Source organism: Xiphophorus couchianus, chromosome 6 (genome assembly GCF_001444195.1).
Source record: "Xiphophorus couchianus chromosome 6, X_couchianus-1.0, whole genome shotgun sequence".
NCBI lineage: Eukaryota > Metazoa > Chordata > Actinopteri > Cyprinodontiformes > Poeciliidae > Xiphophorus > Xiphophorus couchianus.
The window spans coordinates 254,580-271,303 of NC_040233.1; the positions used below are offsets into that span (position 1 = coordinate 254,580).

The window sequence follows — 16,724 nt, forward strand, 5'->3', positions numbered from 1 at the left end:
TTATATATAGTCTTGTTTATTAACATGTCAATAATAATATTTTTATCTCAGAAAACAGTTTAATTATTTCTGTTTTGAAATAACAGTCCTTTTATGAATGTCAATTGTAGTGGACACCAGGACCATTTTAATGTATTTAATGAGTCAACATTGTTGTAGGAGAAAGAAGTGAAGCAGAGAGGATTTTATACTGAATAGTAGAGGGAGATTCAGATTTGGGGCTGTCAGATGAGGATGAGGATGAGTATCAGCCTGGGACAGGAGAAGACGGTGAAGAAGAAGTAGGTGAAGAAGGAGAGGAAGAAGATGCAGGAGTATCTGATGAGGAGACAGACTCAGAGCCAGAAAGGGAGCAGGAAAGTTGTCGTGCTTTGTGGGCCAGGACTACCTTGTATGTTTTATTTAGTTCTAGGCTAATGTATCCAATTCTATTATCATATTAGATTATTGCTGTATTAGTATTTAGTATTTTAGTACTTATTTGTGTTTTTTTCCCATCCATCATAATAGATTCACACCTGTGCTACCTGGGCTTCCTGTCTGTCAAGATGACCCTAAAATCCGAGAACACTGGAGTCCAATCCAATACTTTTCGCAGTACATCGACAACAAAATCTTTGAAGATTTAGCAGCTTTTACAAATCAAAAACAGCTGCAAACTACAGGAATGTCATTAAATACTACTGCTCAAGAAACCAAGATTTTCTTTGGCATATCAGTACACATGGCCTGCCTTGGCTATCCCAGAGTTAAAATGTTTTGGGCTAAAAAAACTAAAGTGCCAGTTATTAGCAGGAAAATGACAAGGGATAGGTTCTACAAGCTGAGAAGCTCACTCAAGATTGTTGATGATCTGGATGTAACAGAAGAGACAAAGGAGTCAGACATTCTTTGGAGAGTCAGACCATTGCTTGACCGTGTGAGGCAAGGCTGTCTCAGACTTCCAAGGTATAACAAGGTCTGCATTGATGAGCAAATCATCCCTTTCACAGGCCGCTGTCCAGTCAGGCAATATGTCCCAGGCAAGCCAAACCCTACTGGCCTAAAGGTCTTTGTCCTTGCCTCTCCAAATGGTCTGGTGCTGGATTTTGAGGTGTATCAAGGGAAGAATACGTTCAGGGGCCAAAGGTTGGGAGTTGGAGCTGCAGCAGTCTTGCGATTGGTTGAATCTCTTCCCACAGGAACCTGTGTATTCTTTGATCGATACTTCACAACAATCGATCTCATGGATGCTTTGCTTCCAAAGGGTCTTCCAGCAACTGGAACAATAATGAGGAACCGAGTACCAAAGCCATGCCAGCTACCAGGAGATAAGCAGTTGCGAAAAGAAGGGAGAGGAGCATCAGTGACGGTGGTCCGGAGGAGGCCTGAGCTGGCAATCACTAAATGGTTTGACAATAAACCAGTGTTGATGGCTTCCACTGTGTATGGGAAAGATCAAGAAGATATCTGTAGCAGATGGTCCAACAAAGAAAAGGCTCATGTCCAGGTGCGACGACCAGCAGTGATCCGAGAATACAATGACAACATGGGTGGCGTAGACCTGTGTGACCGAATGCTGAGCTTTTATCGCATGTCAACCAGGACCAAGAAATGGGCATCACGTGTGATCGCTCATTTCTTTGATGTTGCCATTACAAACGCTTGGATCCAATACAAGTCTGACAGTAAAGCTATTAATCGATGATCTAAGAACACCCAACAGTATCTGGACTTCAAATTGCACCTGGCTGAAGAGCTGTTGGATAGTCCTTCATTTGATGACAGCAGTGAAGACAGCAACCAAAACAAGGATCCCTCAACCAGAGCCCTCTGTACGCAGACTAGGGGCCAGGCACATGCCAGAGATGGTGGATATCAAGCATGCAGAAAGATGCAGGAACAAGGGCTGCAATGGCAAGACATACATGTGGTGTACCAAATGCAAGATGTTTCTCTGCATCACCAAAAGGAAAACGTGCTTCCAGGATTATCACCGCTAAAATATCCAAAAGAAGAACTGTAGAACTGCTTATGTTCAATGTTAAACTAAATACACAGGCAACTATTGTCCTTGCAAGCAATAAGCAACAGAAAACAACCAAGAGTGATAAAGAATTTAGTTTTTTGATCAAATTAAATTTATTCTTTTGTTAATATCACTCTAAAGCCATAATCTGCTCATTTTCTAAATTCAGTTGTATTTTCACACTAAAAGCATCCTGTTGTCCACTACAGTGGACATGCTGTGAAATTAAAAATAAAAATATGTTTAAAAAATTTTTAATTGTAAGGAGTTTTTTCAGGCCCAAATAGATAGGAAATCGCACAAAAAAAGAAATTGGAACACACTTTTTTTCTTCGGTTCCCAGTAATGTTCTGGCAACCACAGCTGCCAGTATTGTATCATAAAATAGAGCCTTTGTTTTTTTACAGTGTGGCAACCACAAAATACCGTATTTTTTTACTAAATAGGGTATTTCTGTATTTTATTAAATATGGTAAAATACCGGGAGTTGTGGTTGCCAGGACTTTACCATATTTATACAGTAAAATTCTGACATCCACAGCTGCCGGTAGAGACAATTAGCGACCGGTTTCTTTTATTATTTTTTTAACAGTGTGGAGATGAGATCATAGAAATATAACACGGAAACAGAAAGAGGCCAGAGAAATGAGTAGGTTAAAAATACTGAGGAAAATGAAAAAAGTTATCTGTAAATAAATTACTTTTAGAAAAATGTATTTATTTACACAAAGAATGAATAGAAAGGTAAGTAAATGTTACTGATGGACTTCTGCGTTTTGTGTATTACGTGGTGAGCGGACAAACCACAAGACACCAAGTCTGGGTTTGGAGGCGGTCTCCGTTTATTTAATCTGTCAATCAGGAGATATTAGCAGTAGCACATAGCATGTGCTCCAGTTCTCCAACCCGATCTATACAAAATAATGTTAGCATGCATAAAATGTTATGAAGGCGTAATAGCAACTCAAATAAAAATATCCAAACATCTATCATTAATACAGAAGGAAAAATAAACATTTGGACAATATAAATGAAAGGATTATAAAACTTGCCTCTCCTCAGTGAAATGAATAACAAAAGGGAAGAGGAAATTAATAACTTAATATTTATAATAGTCCTGGAGAATACTGAACAAAAGAAGAAAGTAAGGTGGAGCTGGAGGACCAAACCTCTTATAGTAGACACAGAAGAACACAAGAACTGTCAAGTATAAGCGGAAAATACATTAAAGAACACATTTTGTGTAAATATACAACTATTAATATTGACCCAGTTGCATAAGGGAGCGACTAAAGTATCGGGAAAAAGTGAAGTGGACAAAAGGAAGTTGAAAGAATCCAACAAAAATTTGTAGCAAATATAATTACTAAACTTTGATCTCATAAGTTCTTTATGCCAACAAATCTAATTTTAATTTTGTATTTGTTGGTGTATTGCTTTGATAATACCATTTTTTTAAAGCAAAATTTATATTTCTGTTTTTCTTGACTTTGGCAGTTCCTACAGCCTTCTATGTAACATAAATCATAGTTGAGGGAGGGCTAAAATATTTTATTTCTACATCCTACTTGTCGAAAAAGGTTAATTGGAGGGTGGTAATGCGGAATGTAGTGCGTCAGTGAGAGAAAAAACGAGGACAGAAAGAGATACAATAGCCTGTCAATAGAGATTTATCTTTTCTGCTCTAATTCACCTGCAGCGGAATAGCATACGTCGATACATCCTCTCTCTCTCTGTTCTCTCTCTACCTATCTCTGTCTCACACAAACACGCGCCGTGGCCGTGAGTTTCATATGCGTTCCACCTCGCGCCAGCGAGTGGCCGCCTGGCTACTCGCGCTGCCGTTGGGAAGAGGGAGAAACGAATGCGCGCGCCGTGGCCGTCTGGAAATGATTTCGTTTTGGCTGCTTTGCTGGAAGCTGCTGGTAGGTAGATACAGAAACCCACGAAACACATGAAGTTGGTGAGGACAAAGCGTGGTAATGACTTCTGTGCCTTTTTTGTGTGCGGGGACAGAATTAGAGACGCTTGGTGGTATTTTGAGAATGATGCGCGAGGAAGGTTCTTACCTTACGGCACAATCAAAAGCATGGTTTTCTGGGCTTGTGTACTCGTGTCATGAGCTGGTCCCGAATTTCCGACACGCTCTTATGTAATACCCTTGGTGGACCCCTGGTGGCTACAGTAGGTCACGCTTCATCGGTAATTTGAGCTGCCATACAATGTGCCGTGCTCATCCAAACCTCCAAAGCTACGGTGGAAGATAAATTAGCAAAACAATGTTGCAAAAAAAAACTTATCCTTCAGGGAAAGATAAAATAAAAAGAAAAGAAAAAAAGCCAAGATAAATGTATATTCGCATTTTCATTCGTAATTTAATGTTTATCGAAAAGATTTGTGAAGCTGCTAATAGAAAATTAGCTTGATAGCGATATTGAAAAATTCACTTCCACAGCCAAACATTTATGCAACATACCGTCTTTGTATTTTGTGAAACTGAAACCTTTTAATGTTTACTTTTAATTTTCACTCACAAATACATTTGGCGCATTTCTTAGAATGGATTTTTGAAAATGTTTTTTTTTTCTGTTGAGTTTTTGTAATTATTGTAGGGAAATGATAAAAATACCTCCTTCATGGAAAACAAGGGGCACCTCTGAAATCTAAATATATGTAATTAAAATATATTTTTTATTTGGAGTAATTAAATAAATAACCAGGTGTTGGTTAAATTCCCAAAATAAATCTGAAAAACAAACAGTTAATTTCAGCAGTAGAGAAGATCTCTACCAAGTCATGAAGGAGAGGAATAGAAGGAGAGAGTATGTATTTGTGAATTTTGCTTTGCCCCAAATTCCAACTTTAAATAGAGACAATTTCTTCATCTAATCAGATCAGACGCTGTTGTTCAAATGGCTGCTAGAAATTACATTCTAAGAAAATAGTTTCGAAGCCATGTAAGATTAGAGTTAAAGGGTGTATTCCTTTGCCAGTTCAGTTTAAATAATGCATCACACTGCTTTAGGCTTAAAGAAAAGTTGCTTAATCATAGATTTTGTGTTGCACCTCTGATGTATTTTTCTGGCAATGTTTGGGACACTTTCATGCAGCCATGTTTCTAATTTTAGATGAAAAACACCTTCTTGCACTTAAAGAACATCATTCAGGATGTCAGCTCATTTACTTTAGAAGTGAATGGGTAGGATTCAGTTCAGAATAATAGTGTTACATGTGAGTAGTTAGATTTTTCTCCTCATAGTTGTGACCTCACTAAGAGGAAAATTACTTTAGCAGCTTGTCCTCTTCTGCATTTATACTTAGTGTTACCATAGAAACTTGTTCCATCTGTCACCAGCACATGGCTGGAAACACAGACCATAATAATCTGGATACCCACTCACTGCCGATGTGGCGCTGCCATGGCAACAATAGAAAGGCTTTAGTTTATAGGTCATGAAGGCTATTTTAATCTGCTCTCTGTATTGACATGTTTATGTGCTGTTATCTGTAAGTGAATGTTTCTATGTGAACATGGCCCATTGTGCAGCATCATTAAGAAAGTAGAGTTTATCCAGAAAGATTTTTTTTTTAAATGTACTGTTACTGCCCAAGGCCTTTCCTAACCTCTCCGTTTCAGAGCTCCTAATTGATGCTGTTTGGAAATGGCGGCATCTGGCCAGTATCTCCAGAAGAACTTGAGATTCAGCTTAAAGATGCACCACTTGCTCTCATTCTGCTAAAACTTTTTTTTAAATAACTTTATTTGTTGAGCTCTATTTGGTCTTGAAGAAATAGAACTATAATGGAACTGGATTTTATCAACTAGGGCAGTGTTTCTCAACCTTTTTTTGACCAGCGCCCCCCTACCCAGACCCCTTCAAAGAAGATGGAGGATACTTGCACTGAATATTATTTTATGATTAAAATGCTATCATTATTGTTGCTGTTTTGATTTTTATTGCTGTTTATGTATTTATCCTCAAAAATCCTTAAAAGAAAAATACATTACTAAATTATTAATTTCCCAAAGAATAAAAAAGCCACGTGAACAGAAATTACAAGTGTCTAAGAAAAATGCAACAGACATTCAACTTAAAATCAGCAGGCCTATCATTAGCCATTCAGAGTGGATTATTTTTCTGTGCCTTTTTTACTTTAGTTGCTAAATCTTGCACAAACTGGACAGATAAAAGTTTTACCACAACTCTTCTCTTCAGTGTTTCTGTCAGGTTCTAGTGCAGCTTTGTGCTGCCTTCAGGAGAATGGGACATCAGAGTATCATCCATAAAATTTCACCCACATGACATTTACTGTGCAAACCAGTGCTTTTAGTGGAAAAACAAAACCTCCAGATCCTTTTATTGCCATACAAATGGGACAGAAATATGGATAAAAAAATTTCAATAGACATGTCGATTGATTTATAGATTAATACAGTATGTAGTATAGTTAATTTAATACCAGGGGTGACATAGTTACTTTGAAAAAGTAAATTGGTCACTCAATGACAAATCCATCAACTAGAAAATGTGCATCTCTGTTCACTCCATTGTTTACATTTGTGTTGCTGTTGTTACACATGAGACACAACTCCCCAACAAAAAAGAGGAAAGCAACAATATACAGTATGTGTTTACTAACCAAAATTAGACTTAGACTTATTTTATTGTCATTGCACAAAGACACATTAGTGAAATTGGCAATGAAATATCATTGCTTGGCCACCAGAGTACACACAAAGACACAAGTGTGCCTGTAATATAAGAAGACAAATTATAAAATTACAAATATAGTAACACAGTATCTTAGATACATAACTTTAATCTGATTACTGGATTTTAAATAGTAATATGTTTGACTACTCGTTAGAAGGGATCAGATTATTGTTTATGACATTTCTGCTCAAGCTATTTACGGATCTGTCAGATTTCTGATATGTGCCACCCCCAATCATAAACTCGTTCCTACTCATTTGGGGATTATATATTTATTATTTTTAAAACAAGCTCTAATCATGGACCCTCTAGTTGGTAAGAAGTACTGTGATCTTTAATTTATTCCTAAATGAATACTGTTGTTGAATATTATTATTCAAGTGTAGATGTGTGCAATATAAGCTGATCATTTTTGGCATTTCAAAAAATACTAATGATTTTTTAATGTTTATTTCCGCAGAGAGCTACAGCTGGGTTTAAAAGAACGATACCTGAACTGACGGACAGAAACCACGACAACAGCCCCTCCTCCAACAACAATCTTGCCTGTGACTTTTCTACGCTTGCATACCCACGGAATCTGGTTGCCATGGAGATTAGTCCCTCATGTACAGCAACAGACCTAGAGACAGATAATTTCTTTAACTGTGGCAATCAGGAGTTACAGGTACTCCCAGATCCAAAAGTTCCAAAAGTGGAAGCAGTGGTAGAAAACAGAAATGAGAAAAGAGATGAATGTGACTACCGTTATTTTATAACTGAAGAGGAGAAGGAAGTACAGGAAGTACAGGATGACAGTGAACAAGAGGAGGAAGAAGATGGTGGGAGAGTAAAAACTGAAAGGGAAGATGAAAGAAGATGGGAAGTGGAAGGACAGGATGGTCTAAGAATAGACCTAGAAGGAGATATTCAACAAGGAAGAAACATAGTTGAGCACAGAGGGAGAGTAGAGGGGGAAGATACACAAAAAGAGGAATCAGAAAATTATATTCTGGGGAAAAGAGAAATAGAAGGGGCGGATGAAGGTAGAGAAGGCACAGATAAAGTAAATATATGGATAACAGGAATTCTGGGAGAAATTAAGCGAGATGCTTCATCAGATCAGATTTTCGTTAATGAAAATTCACAAAGTTTGTTGTCTGAACCCTCAGTTATCGCTTCAGATCCAACAGAATCCACACTACAGGAGGCCTGGAGACATGACTTAGACAACAGAGATGATCTCAGTGACCGCCTCAAAGCAGAGCTGGCTGTTGTGTACTCAGACAGTGATGTTGGGGAGGACCAATGGCTAGCCTTAGCTCATCGTGATGAGACTGACCATTCAAAAGAAAACAGAGATTATGCTGATGACACATGCATTGCACAGAGCATGAAGGATGGTGAAGTGGAAGAAGTACAAACTGATGTGTTGAAGTTGGAAGAAGGAGAGGTGAATAAGCAAAATGAGAAGATTAAAGTCATGGAGGACAGTGAAGAACAGATGAAGTCAAGAAGAGATCTTTTCCTGCACTCTCCTTCGGTGAGCTCCACAGCCAGCTCAACCGACCCTGATAGGAGGGTATGTTTCACATCATTCATATATTTTCTACCTGCCTTGTCCCCTGCTGTTCAGTGTCCCAGAGAGCTGGAAGCTAAAGTTGAGACCAGAGATTGGCAAAGATGAAAGCAAAAGAAACACAAACTAAAATTTCTGCTGCACATTTTTCCTGGTTGATTGACACCAAATTTGTTTGATTTTGTACATGTGAGTGGGGGGTTTGTTGGCCTCTGATGACATCTGGAAACTTTTTCATTAGTATCTTTAAAATGATAGTGGCGCAAATAAAAAAATTTGCTGCACGAACATTTGACATCAATTTTGTTAAATTTGAAGAAGGTGGTGAGAGGGGGCAGCTTCACTCAGGTTGCACTGATCCACGCTGCACTGCTAAGTGGAAATGAGCCGTTAGCTCCGTACTAAGTGCTTCCAGACAAGTGTGATTGAATGCAGTGATCTTGTTTAGTTTAGCAGTGTATTTACACTATCAAATTCTATTCAATACAGTTTATCTATATAGCACTAATTTACAACATATCTCATAGACACTTTGCCAAAAAAGGTCAAATAGTAATTAACTCATTTAATTATCCAAATTAGTTTAAAAAGTGTCTGACTAAGGAAACCCAGCAGACTGCATTAACTTCTGGCATTCACAAATTTAAATGTCAAAACAAAAGTAGAAAAAGAGTGTAATAATCGTTTCAGTGTTTGGGGTTTGCCCTCATTGTTAATTAAACTTTACTGATGTTACCACCAAATAACAATTCTTATAACAATAAAGAAAATTCTACTGCCCATCACTATAGAACAGCTCTTTAACTATTTGAAGAGTCTGTTGATCACAAACTAAGAGTGCTGTGCAGTCTTCTAGGAAAAATCTCTTCAGTTTTAAATCAAACAGCAGTGTACAAACTTCAAAGCTCCTCACAGATTGTCAGTGGGACTAAAACATGCAGAAAGTTTATTCTTTATTTTGCAGGCTGAAAACAATTGACTAACCTTTAAATCTTAAAGCATTGATGAAAATAATATTTATTGTGCTTTGGTTGAGCAATTTTTGCTGTAACATAAAATAATCACACTTAATCTGATGAAACACATATTAACATATTATTTAAGGTTACAGTTGTCTGACTTGTATGATTTTGTGTTACCCGGTGATGGACTGGCAACCTGTCCAAGGTGTACACTGCCTCTGATTCTATGACTGCTGGAGATAGGTACCAGTGATTTAAACCTTCACCATCTTCTTTAACTTGGTTAAGAACACATTTTCTTAGTTACTTTGCAAACTCTTGATAACTTATCAGTAATATCAGCTTTGTTTTAAAATCTTGAAATCTTCATTTACGTTTTTCTTTTTTTATTTGTCAGATTCCTTTAGATTTCTATGTGCAACAGGAGACCCTCAGTGAGAAAGTCTCTACTGAGCATGTGGACTTTTTGGTTGCTCGCCAGCAGTGGAAGAAGATGGAGGAGGAGGTCAAAGGTCTGCCCATCCCCAAACCAGGACTTGGAGCTAAGGGGAGCTTCCAAGGCACCCATTCTTCTTTGTACCCCCCAACTCGAAGCCCCCGTCTCAAACACAGGTTGGACATTGTTTCATGGTATTGTTTGGAGAAAAGCAAATGTCATATTAGCACAAACTTCAACCAACCTTAAAGCAGCAGTACATAGAATTTATAAAAAAAATAGTTGTTTTTTTTTTACATAATACCATCACTATGTCATGACAGTGTAAAATGAGACAGGTAATGTGTGAAACAATCAAGCTCTTCTGCCTTCTCCCTATAGTCCTGCTGTCAAGTGAAGAACAAACAGAAACAGTCAGAGTCTGGAGGATGGTCTTAGTGCTTTTAATAAACCTTGTGTACACGCTACTCACAACTTTCCCATTTCTCTCTGGTACGTTACGGCACTACAGGGCATTTTATAAAAAAAAAAAAAAAAAAAAAATCTACTTTATGGTAAATTACTGGTATCTGATGTTGCCATAAACCATTTTACCATAAAAATTACAGTACAACACACGAGGAAATGTAGTTAGTCAGCATTTCAATATGGAAAGAAATTAAGTCCAAATTAAGGTGCAAAAAATGGATTGAAAATCGTTTTATTCACTGCATTTTTATGTCTGTGTAAGGTGAAGACAGAACTGCACATGAAAACGGCCCTTTAAGGCATTCAGGCTACCAACACAAAAGAGAGACACAATCAAAACTGTTAGATGACTTATTACCCCACGATAATAACTCAGAAATATTCAAGTATACTTTTATTTCTTTCCTACTTATGGAAAGTTTCTGTTTATATCATAGATTTGTGGTGCATTTCTATCCTAAAGAAAAAGATATAACACTTCAGATATTTCATGAGATGTAACATACATAGAAAAACCTTACATAACCTTATTTTAAAGCAGAAAGTACGACGGCCACCGTAAGAAAAGGCTTACAGTATTCAATTATGCCGCATGAACTGATCAGTACATTATTGCGAGAGAACGCAAAACCTTTTGCAAGGTAGCACAAACGTTTTGTGAGGTAACGCAAAAGAAAAAAGAATTCCCCATGTCATCTAGGGAGCTCTGTATTACACGCCTATTGCCTGCGCTTTATGGGACGAGTTCTTTTAATCTTTGTGCAACCTGTGCACAACCTGGGCAACTCTGGTTGCCCAGGTGAAAAATAAATATACTAAGTATGTTAAATTTTAGCATACTTGAAGTCAGACTAGTCATCAATATATTTGAAGTATGTTATTTTGAAACAACTAATTTTGTACTTAGTGTATTTTAATAGTAATTAAATTGTAGAAAATTACAATTTAAAGTATATTAAGTGTACTACGACATGCTTTTTTGGACCACTAATGTTATACTTTGTATACTTTAAGTATATGACTTTCTATGTAACATAAACGTGATTGATCAGTATATCTTAAGTGTACTATTTTTGTGATTGACTTAAAATATATTTAGAATGTCTGCTAAGTATATACGTATTACATATTTTATGTTAGTAGTGTGATTACAGTATGCCTCAATTACACTTTTGGTTTACTATAATTGCTAATGAAGTACACTTTTTAGTTACTTATCAATGTCTTTTATTCTTCTTCTTTGCCGCTTCGTACATTACATGCTTCATACACACTACAATATTGCAAACATATACAGTATACAGAAGGATCAATTACGACACACTTTCCGATTGAAAAAAAATACTTTGTCTATTCAGTATACTCACATTTTTCAAGACTACATTGACAATATACTATCACAGAATTGTACAAATTGTCAAAATATTAACAATCCACAGACAACATGCTTATAAAAATTAGGACAATAAAACAATAGTTACACTTTAGAGGAAATGTGAAAAATATTTCACCAAGGACAGAGTACTGTTTTAATTCAATGTCACAGTATTCCAGTATTACTCCGGACAAACACATTTTTCCTTGCTAAGAATAGTGAAGATCAACAAAACATTCACTGCACCACTGCACTTAACAGAAACCTACAAAAAGAACAATACAGCAATTAAACAGAGAAACTACTTGTGTTTTAAAGAGTACAGAAATTGGCAAAGAAAAAATTTTGACTTACAATTTTAAGACTTTGTGGACTCACTATGTATGTGGCACCTAGGGTCGCCACCTTTCAGAAATCAAAATAAGGGATCCTCACCATGGCACGTCGCCCTACTCTCATGGGGTGGGACATCCGCTGCAGAGATAGACATTATTTTATGGCAGTGTTTTGTGTCTTTAAAAAGTGATCCATAGAGCAATCATTCATGCATAGAGGTTGGTTAGAGTACCAAAAATTGTACTCCAATCAGAGTAGCATACCTTAAACACGTTTAATTAGGCAAGTGTAAAAAGTATTTAGTAAACTACTCAGGTACAGAGTAACTGATCATAACACCTGATTTAATATTCAAAATGTACCCTCAGACAGCCAAAAGTATAAAAGTTATGTGAACATTCTGGTATTTTACAGAGTATTACCAAAATATTTATACAAATAAGGAGTTGGATTTGGAGGCTGGTTTTTCCATGGCAACACTTAAAAAAGAATGGAAAAAAAAACAAACAAACAAAAAAACTGAGCAATATTTCATCATTTGATATAAGTGAGCCAAAGAGCCACTTGTGTCTCCAGAGATCCAGGCTGCAGATCCCTGGCAGATGGAAGGTGTGATCCTATACAGCAGCTAAAAATGCAGCACTATAATTTTAATTCATTTTTAAACTAAAATTGTGAAGGTTAAAAAAATCCACCACTGAGTGGATTTTTATTTAGTATAACTTCTTTGGTACCCCGTTGGTCCCCATCTAGACCCACCTCTGGGCTGCAGGTCTATGTCTGGTGCATAAATGACCACTGAACAATGAATTCATAAAATATATCAACATTTCAAAATAAAACATACAGAAAGCACTAACAAACCTTTTAAAGTAGGAAATATTTATGTATTTACTGTTAATCTATTTGTATTATTTGTTCTTCAAATGACCATTTGTATTATTTTGGCTGATATTATTACACATTAAATAAGCAAATAATCAAACCAATATCATTGTTATAACGCTGCTATACGTCTGGGGTTTGGAATGAAAATTGTGATCGCAGAATGTGCACCAATTAGATGCCCAGATGACCCCGAGCCAATAATGAAGCCAGGTGATGGTTTGACTCTTTAATCAGCCGGTGACAACTGGTTTACAGGCAGGATGTGCGTGGATGTGCGTGGATGTGCGTGTACAGGATGTGCGTGGATTGAAGTTTGTATGCGTGTGTGTGTGGTTCTACAAAGAAATTAATAAATACAAATTACAATCCACTATGAACGCAGATACTCATTTACAAACATATTTTAATCATATTATTTGTCTGTTTCATTAATATTAAAGTTAAATAAAGCAAAAGAAAGCAACTAAACATAATAAACATTTTAGCACAGAAATTAGCTTAGCCTAGCCTTCGCTTATTCTAAAAGAAAATCTAACAACAGAAAATGTTCTAAGTACTAAAATGCACATATAATGCCACTCAAATATAAATACACTGCAACCTACCATTCATATGGACGCACACTCAAACGAAATCACAAAACCACCTTCAAACACCACGTCCGCTGACCTGCAAGGCTTCTCAAACAATGTTTTGGTATGAAAAAGAAATACTACTCACAAACGGCCGCGCCACCTGGTGACAAAGCTAGGAACTACAACATGGCCTTCAGAACAGCCGCCCCCAAACTTACAACCACAAGTTTGCAGTTTAAAGCTCACTGTCCATCTGATTCCGGTACTGCAGGTAGCCGGATAAGGCAGCTCACTGGTCGTATGTACATGCGGTCTTTCACCTTGACCTCTGCGGACCAAATCAAGCCATCAGCTCCAGGGAATATTCTGCTGATCTCTCCAATTGGCCATGAGGCTCTTGGGAGTTGGGGATCCACTATCATCACCACAGTACATAACTGGATAGGAGAAGTGTCCCTTTGCCACTTCGACCGAGTCTGTAGTGTGGGCAGGTAGTGGCGTATGAACTGTGTCCAGAAGCGATCGGATAACACTTGACAGGTCCTCCAATGTCGCTGTCCAATGAGTTCTGAGTCGTGGTATAACACCTGGGGTAGGGAAGGGTCTAGCCACCCCATCAGCAACAAATTTGGGGTAATGGGGTCTGGGTCAGCTAGATCTGAAGATACGTACCCTAAAGGTTCGAGTTGAGAACTCCCTCAATCTCCATCAGCACTGTTTGCAGGATTTCCTCTTGTACAACCTGCGAGCCTATTGTGGATTTCAGGGCTGTTTTTATGGATCTGATTTACCGCTCCCAGGATCCTCCAAAGTGAGGAGCACTGGGAGGATTAAATCGAAACGTGATTTGATGTGCTGCTAATTGGGATTGTAAGGAGGGGTGTAGAGCATTAAAGGATTCCTGCAGCTCTTTCTCTCCTCCTCGAAAATTAGTTCCTTGGTCACAGAGTATCTCAGTTGGTTTACCACGACGAGAGACAAATCTTCTTAATGCCATGAGAAATGAGTCACAAGTGAGGCTAGACAATACCTCAATATGAATGGCACGAGTTGTCAAGCATTTGAAGAGCAGGCCCCAGTGTTTTCCAATTCGCCGACCAACCTTCACTTGCATTGGACCGAAACAGCCGATTCCTGTTGAAAAGAAGGCTGGCTGATTCAATCGAAGGCGTGCAATGGGAAGGTCTGCCATCTTTGGATTGACAAGTTGAGTTCTCCATTTCTGGCATTCAGGGCAACAGCGCTGTTAACTCCTTATGGCTTCACGACCCCTAAGAATCCAGTGTTTCCTTCTCAACTCTGCAAACAATCTCTCTGCTCCTGGGTGCTTTAAATCTTTGTTACCTGTTGAATGAGTAGTTTAGTGACAGGATGTTTTGGGTCCAAGACTACCGGATGAGTCATAGCAGGTTCCAAATCATTACAACGTCTAAGTCTGCCACCTACTCTGAGGAGTTGGAGTGATTTGTCATATTCCGGTGCCAGGGTGATTAAACGACTGGACGAATGAACTGGTTCCTCTGTGGTCAACCACTGGATCTCATCTGGGAAACTGTCTCTTTGAGCAGATTTCAGGAGAGTAAGCTCAGCCTCTTTGAAGTTGTCTGCTGTGAAATTGTCACCAGTTGACCCCTGAAGACATTTGGCAGTTTTTTTTAAGAGGTCATTAAAACTGGCAAATTTCTGTGCATCTGGGAGCAGACAGGGTTCAGAGGTTACAACCAAGCAAGTTACTGATCTACGCTGCTCCTTAGCGAAGTTGGTGCATGGTGTAATTGGATGCTCTGGCCACTGGCCCTGCGGTAGCTGCAGAAATGATGGTCCACATTCCCACCGGGACTGACATGTGAGGTCTCAGTCTTTTGCCCCTAGTTAGATCATCTGCGGGGTTGTCAGATGTTGTCACATACTGCCAAGCCCAGCTATCTGTCAGTTCTTGGATTTCAGCTATTCGAGTTCCTACGAATACCTTGGAGTGGCAGGAATCTGACTGAATCCATGTTAGGACGGTGGTGGAATCTGTCCACAATACCACTTTGGATAATGGTAGGGTGAGCTCTTTGGTCAACAGGCTGGCGAGTTGAGCTCCTGTCAAGGCTGCACATAGTTCCAGACGTGGCATGGACAACTGGCATTTAGGAGCCACTCTGGAACGTGCGGTTAGGAAGGCAACTTTTTCCTTTCCAGCACCATCTTCTGTCCGTAGATATGCAACACTTCCGTATGCTTGTTGCGATGCATCACAAAAGATGTGAACCTCATGCTGACTGTCAGATTTGTCCAGCTCAGGGCTTACATAACAACGTTGCAAACTGATATTGTCCAGATGTTGCAGTTCCTCTTCCCATTCTCTCCATGCAGAAAGCAAATCACTCGGTAACAGCGGATCATCCCACTCGCCCTTTCTGTCCCATAACCGCTGGACTAGTACTTTAGCCCTTGTCGTGAAGGGGACCAAGAAGCCTAGTGGGTCATACTGACTTGCCAGAACCTGATAGATGTTCCTCATAGTAGGAGGATTACTGTTTAAGGGCCTACACTTATACTGCAGAGTGTCAGAGTAACACATCCACCGCAAGCCTAAAACTGGTTCTTGAGGGTCCATATCAGTTTGATTCAGCCACTGTTCACTGTTCTCTGACCTTAACTCCTTTGGTAGATGGGCAATGAGATCTGGGGTGTTGCTGGCCCATTGCCCGAGCTCAAATCCTGCTTCTGATAATAGTGACCGTAATTTCTCCACCACGTCTTTAGCCACATCTGGAGAAGAAAAGCTTTGCAACCAATTATCAACGTAGAAGTTCTTCTCAATGGCGTCACAAATATCCTCTCCCTGGTGGCTGTGATTGTGGACATGTCTCTGGAGTGCATAGATGGCACAGCAAGGGGAGCATGTTGTTCCGAACGGGAGCACTTGCCATTCATACACTTTGGGAGGGGTGTCTCTTTGCAGATCATGCCAGATAAAATGCAGCAGTGGTTGATCTTCCGGCAGTATGTTGATGTCGCTGCTAACTGCAATGGAGTGTTCTCTGAAGTGTAATAGCACACAAAGGAGAGAGGCCCCCAGGTTTGGGCCTGGCAACAGCAGCTCGTTGAAGTTCTGTTCTCTGTAAGTGAATGAGCAATTAAACACCACACGGTTCTTACCGTTATGTGACACCATGTGGTGAGGGATGAACCACAATTCTCTTGAGGCTCTCATCTTCTCTTCACTTACTTCTCTCACATAGCCGGCTGCTATTAACTTGGTGATCTCTGCTTGATAAGCTTTAGCCTTCACTGGATCTCGATTGAGGCGCTTCTCTGTGCCACTTAGACTGGGGAGTACTGCTGCGGGTGGTACTTGGAGCATAGGCATATCACTGACACGCAGAAGGGGAGTTGCGTATCGGTGTACACC

At 39.0% G+C, this 16,724-nt stretch overlaps 1 protein-coding gene across 6 annotated transcripts in view; it reads left to right on the forward strand.

Annotated features, from left to right (window-relative positions):
* Nucleotides 1-16,724, forward strand: part of LOC114146161 (uncharacterized) — a 38,051-nt gene that overhangs the window by 3,849 nt on the left and 17,478 nt on the right. For 2 of the 6 annotated variants that reach the window (XM_028019996.1, XM_028019995.1), the window contains exons 1-3: nucleotides 2,843-3,933; nucleotides 7,184-8,284; nucleotides 9,641-9,855. In XM_028019996.1, the coding sequence (XP_027875797.1) occupies nucleotides 3,802-3,933; nucleotides 7,184-8,284; nucleotides 9,641-9,855 (1,448 nt within the window). In that variant the 5' untranslated portion in view covers nucleotides 2,843-3,801. Of the gene's footprint in view, nucleotides 1-2,838; nucleotides 3,934-7,183; nucleotides 8,285-9,640; nucleotides 9,856-16,724 lie in introns of those variants that run through there. The other 4 variants (XM_028019993.1, XM_028019994.1, XM_028019992.1 and 1 more) reach the window with 4 other exon arrangements.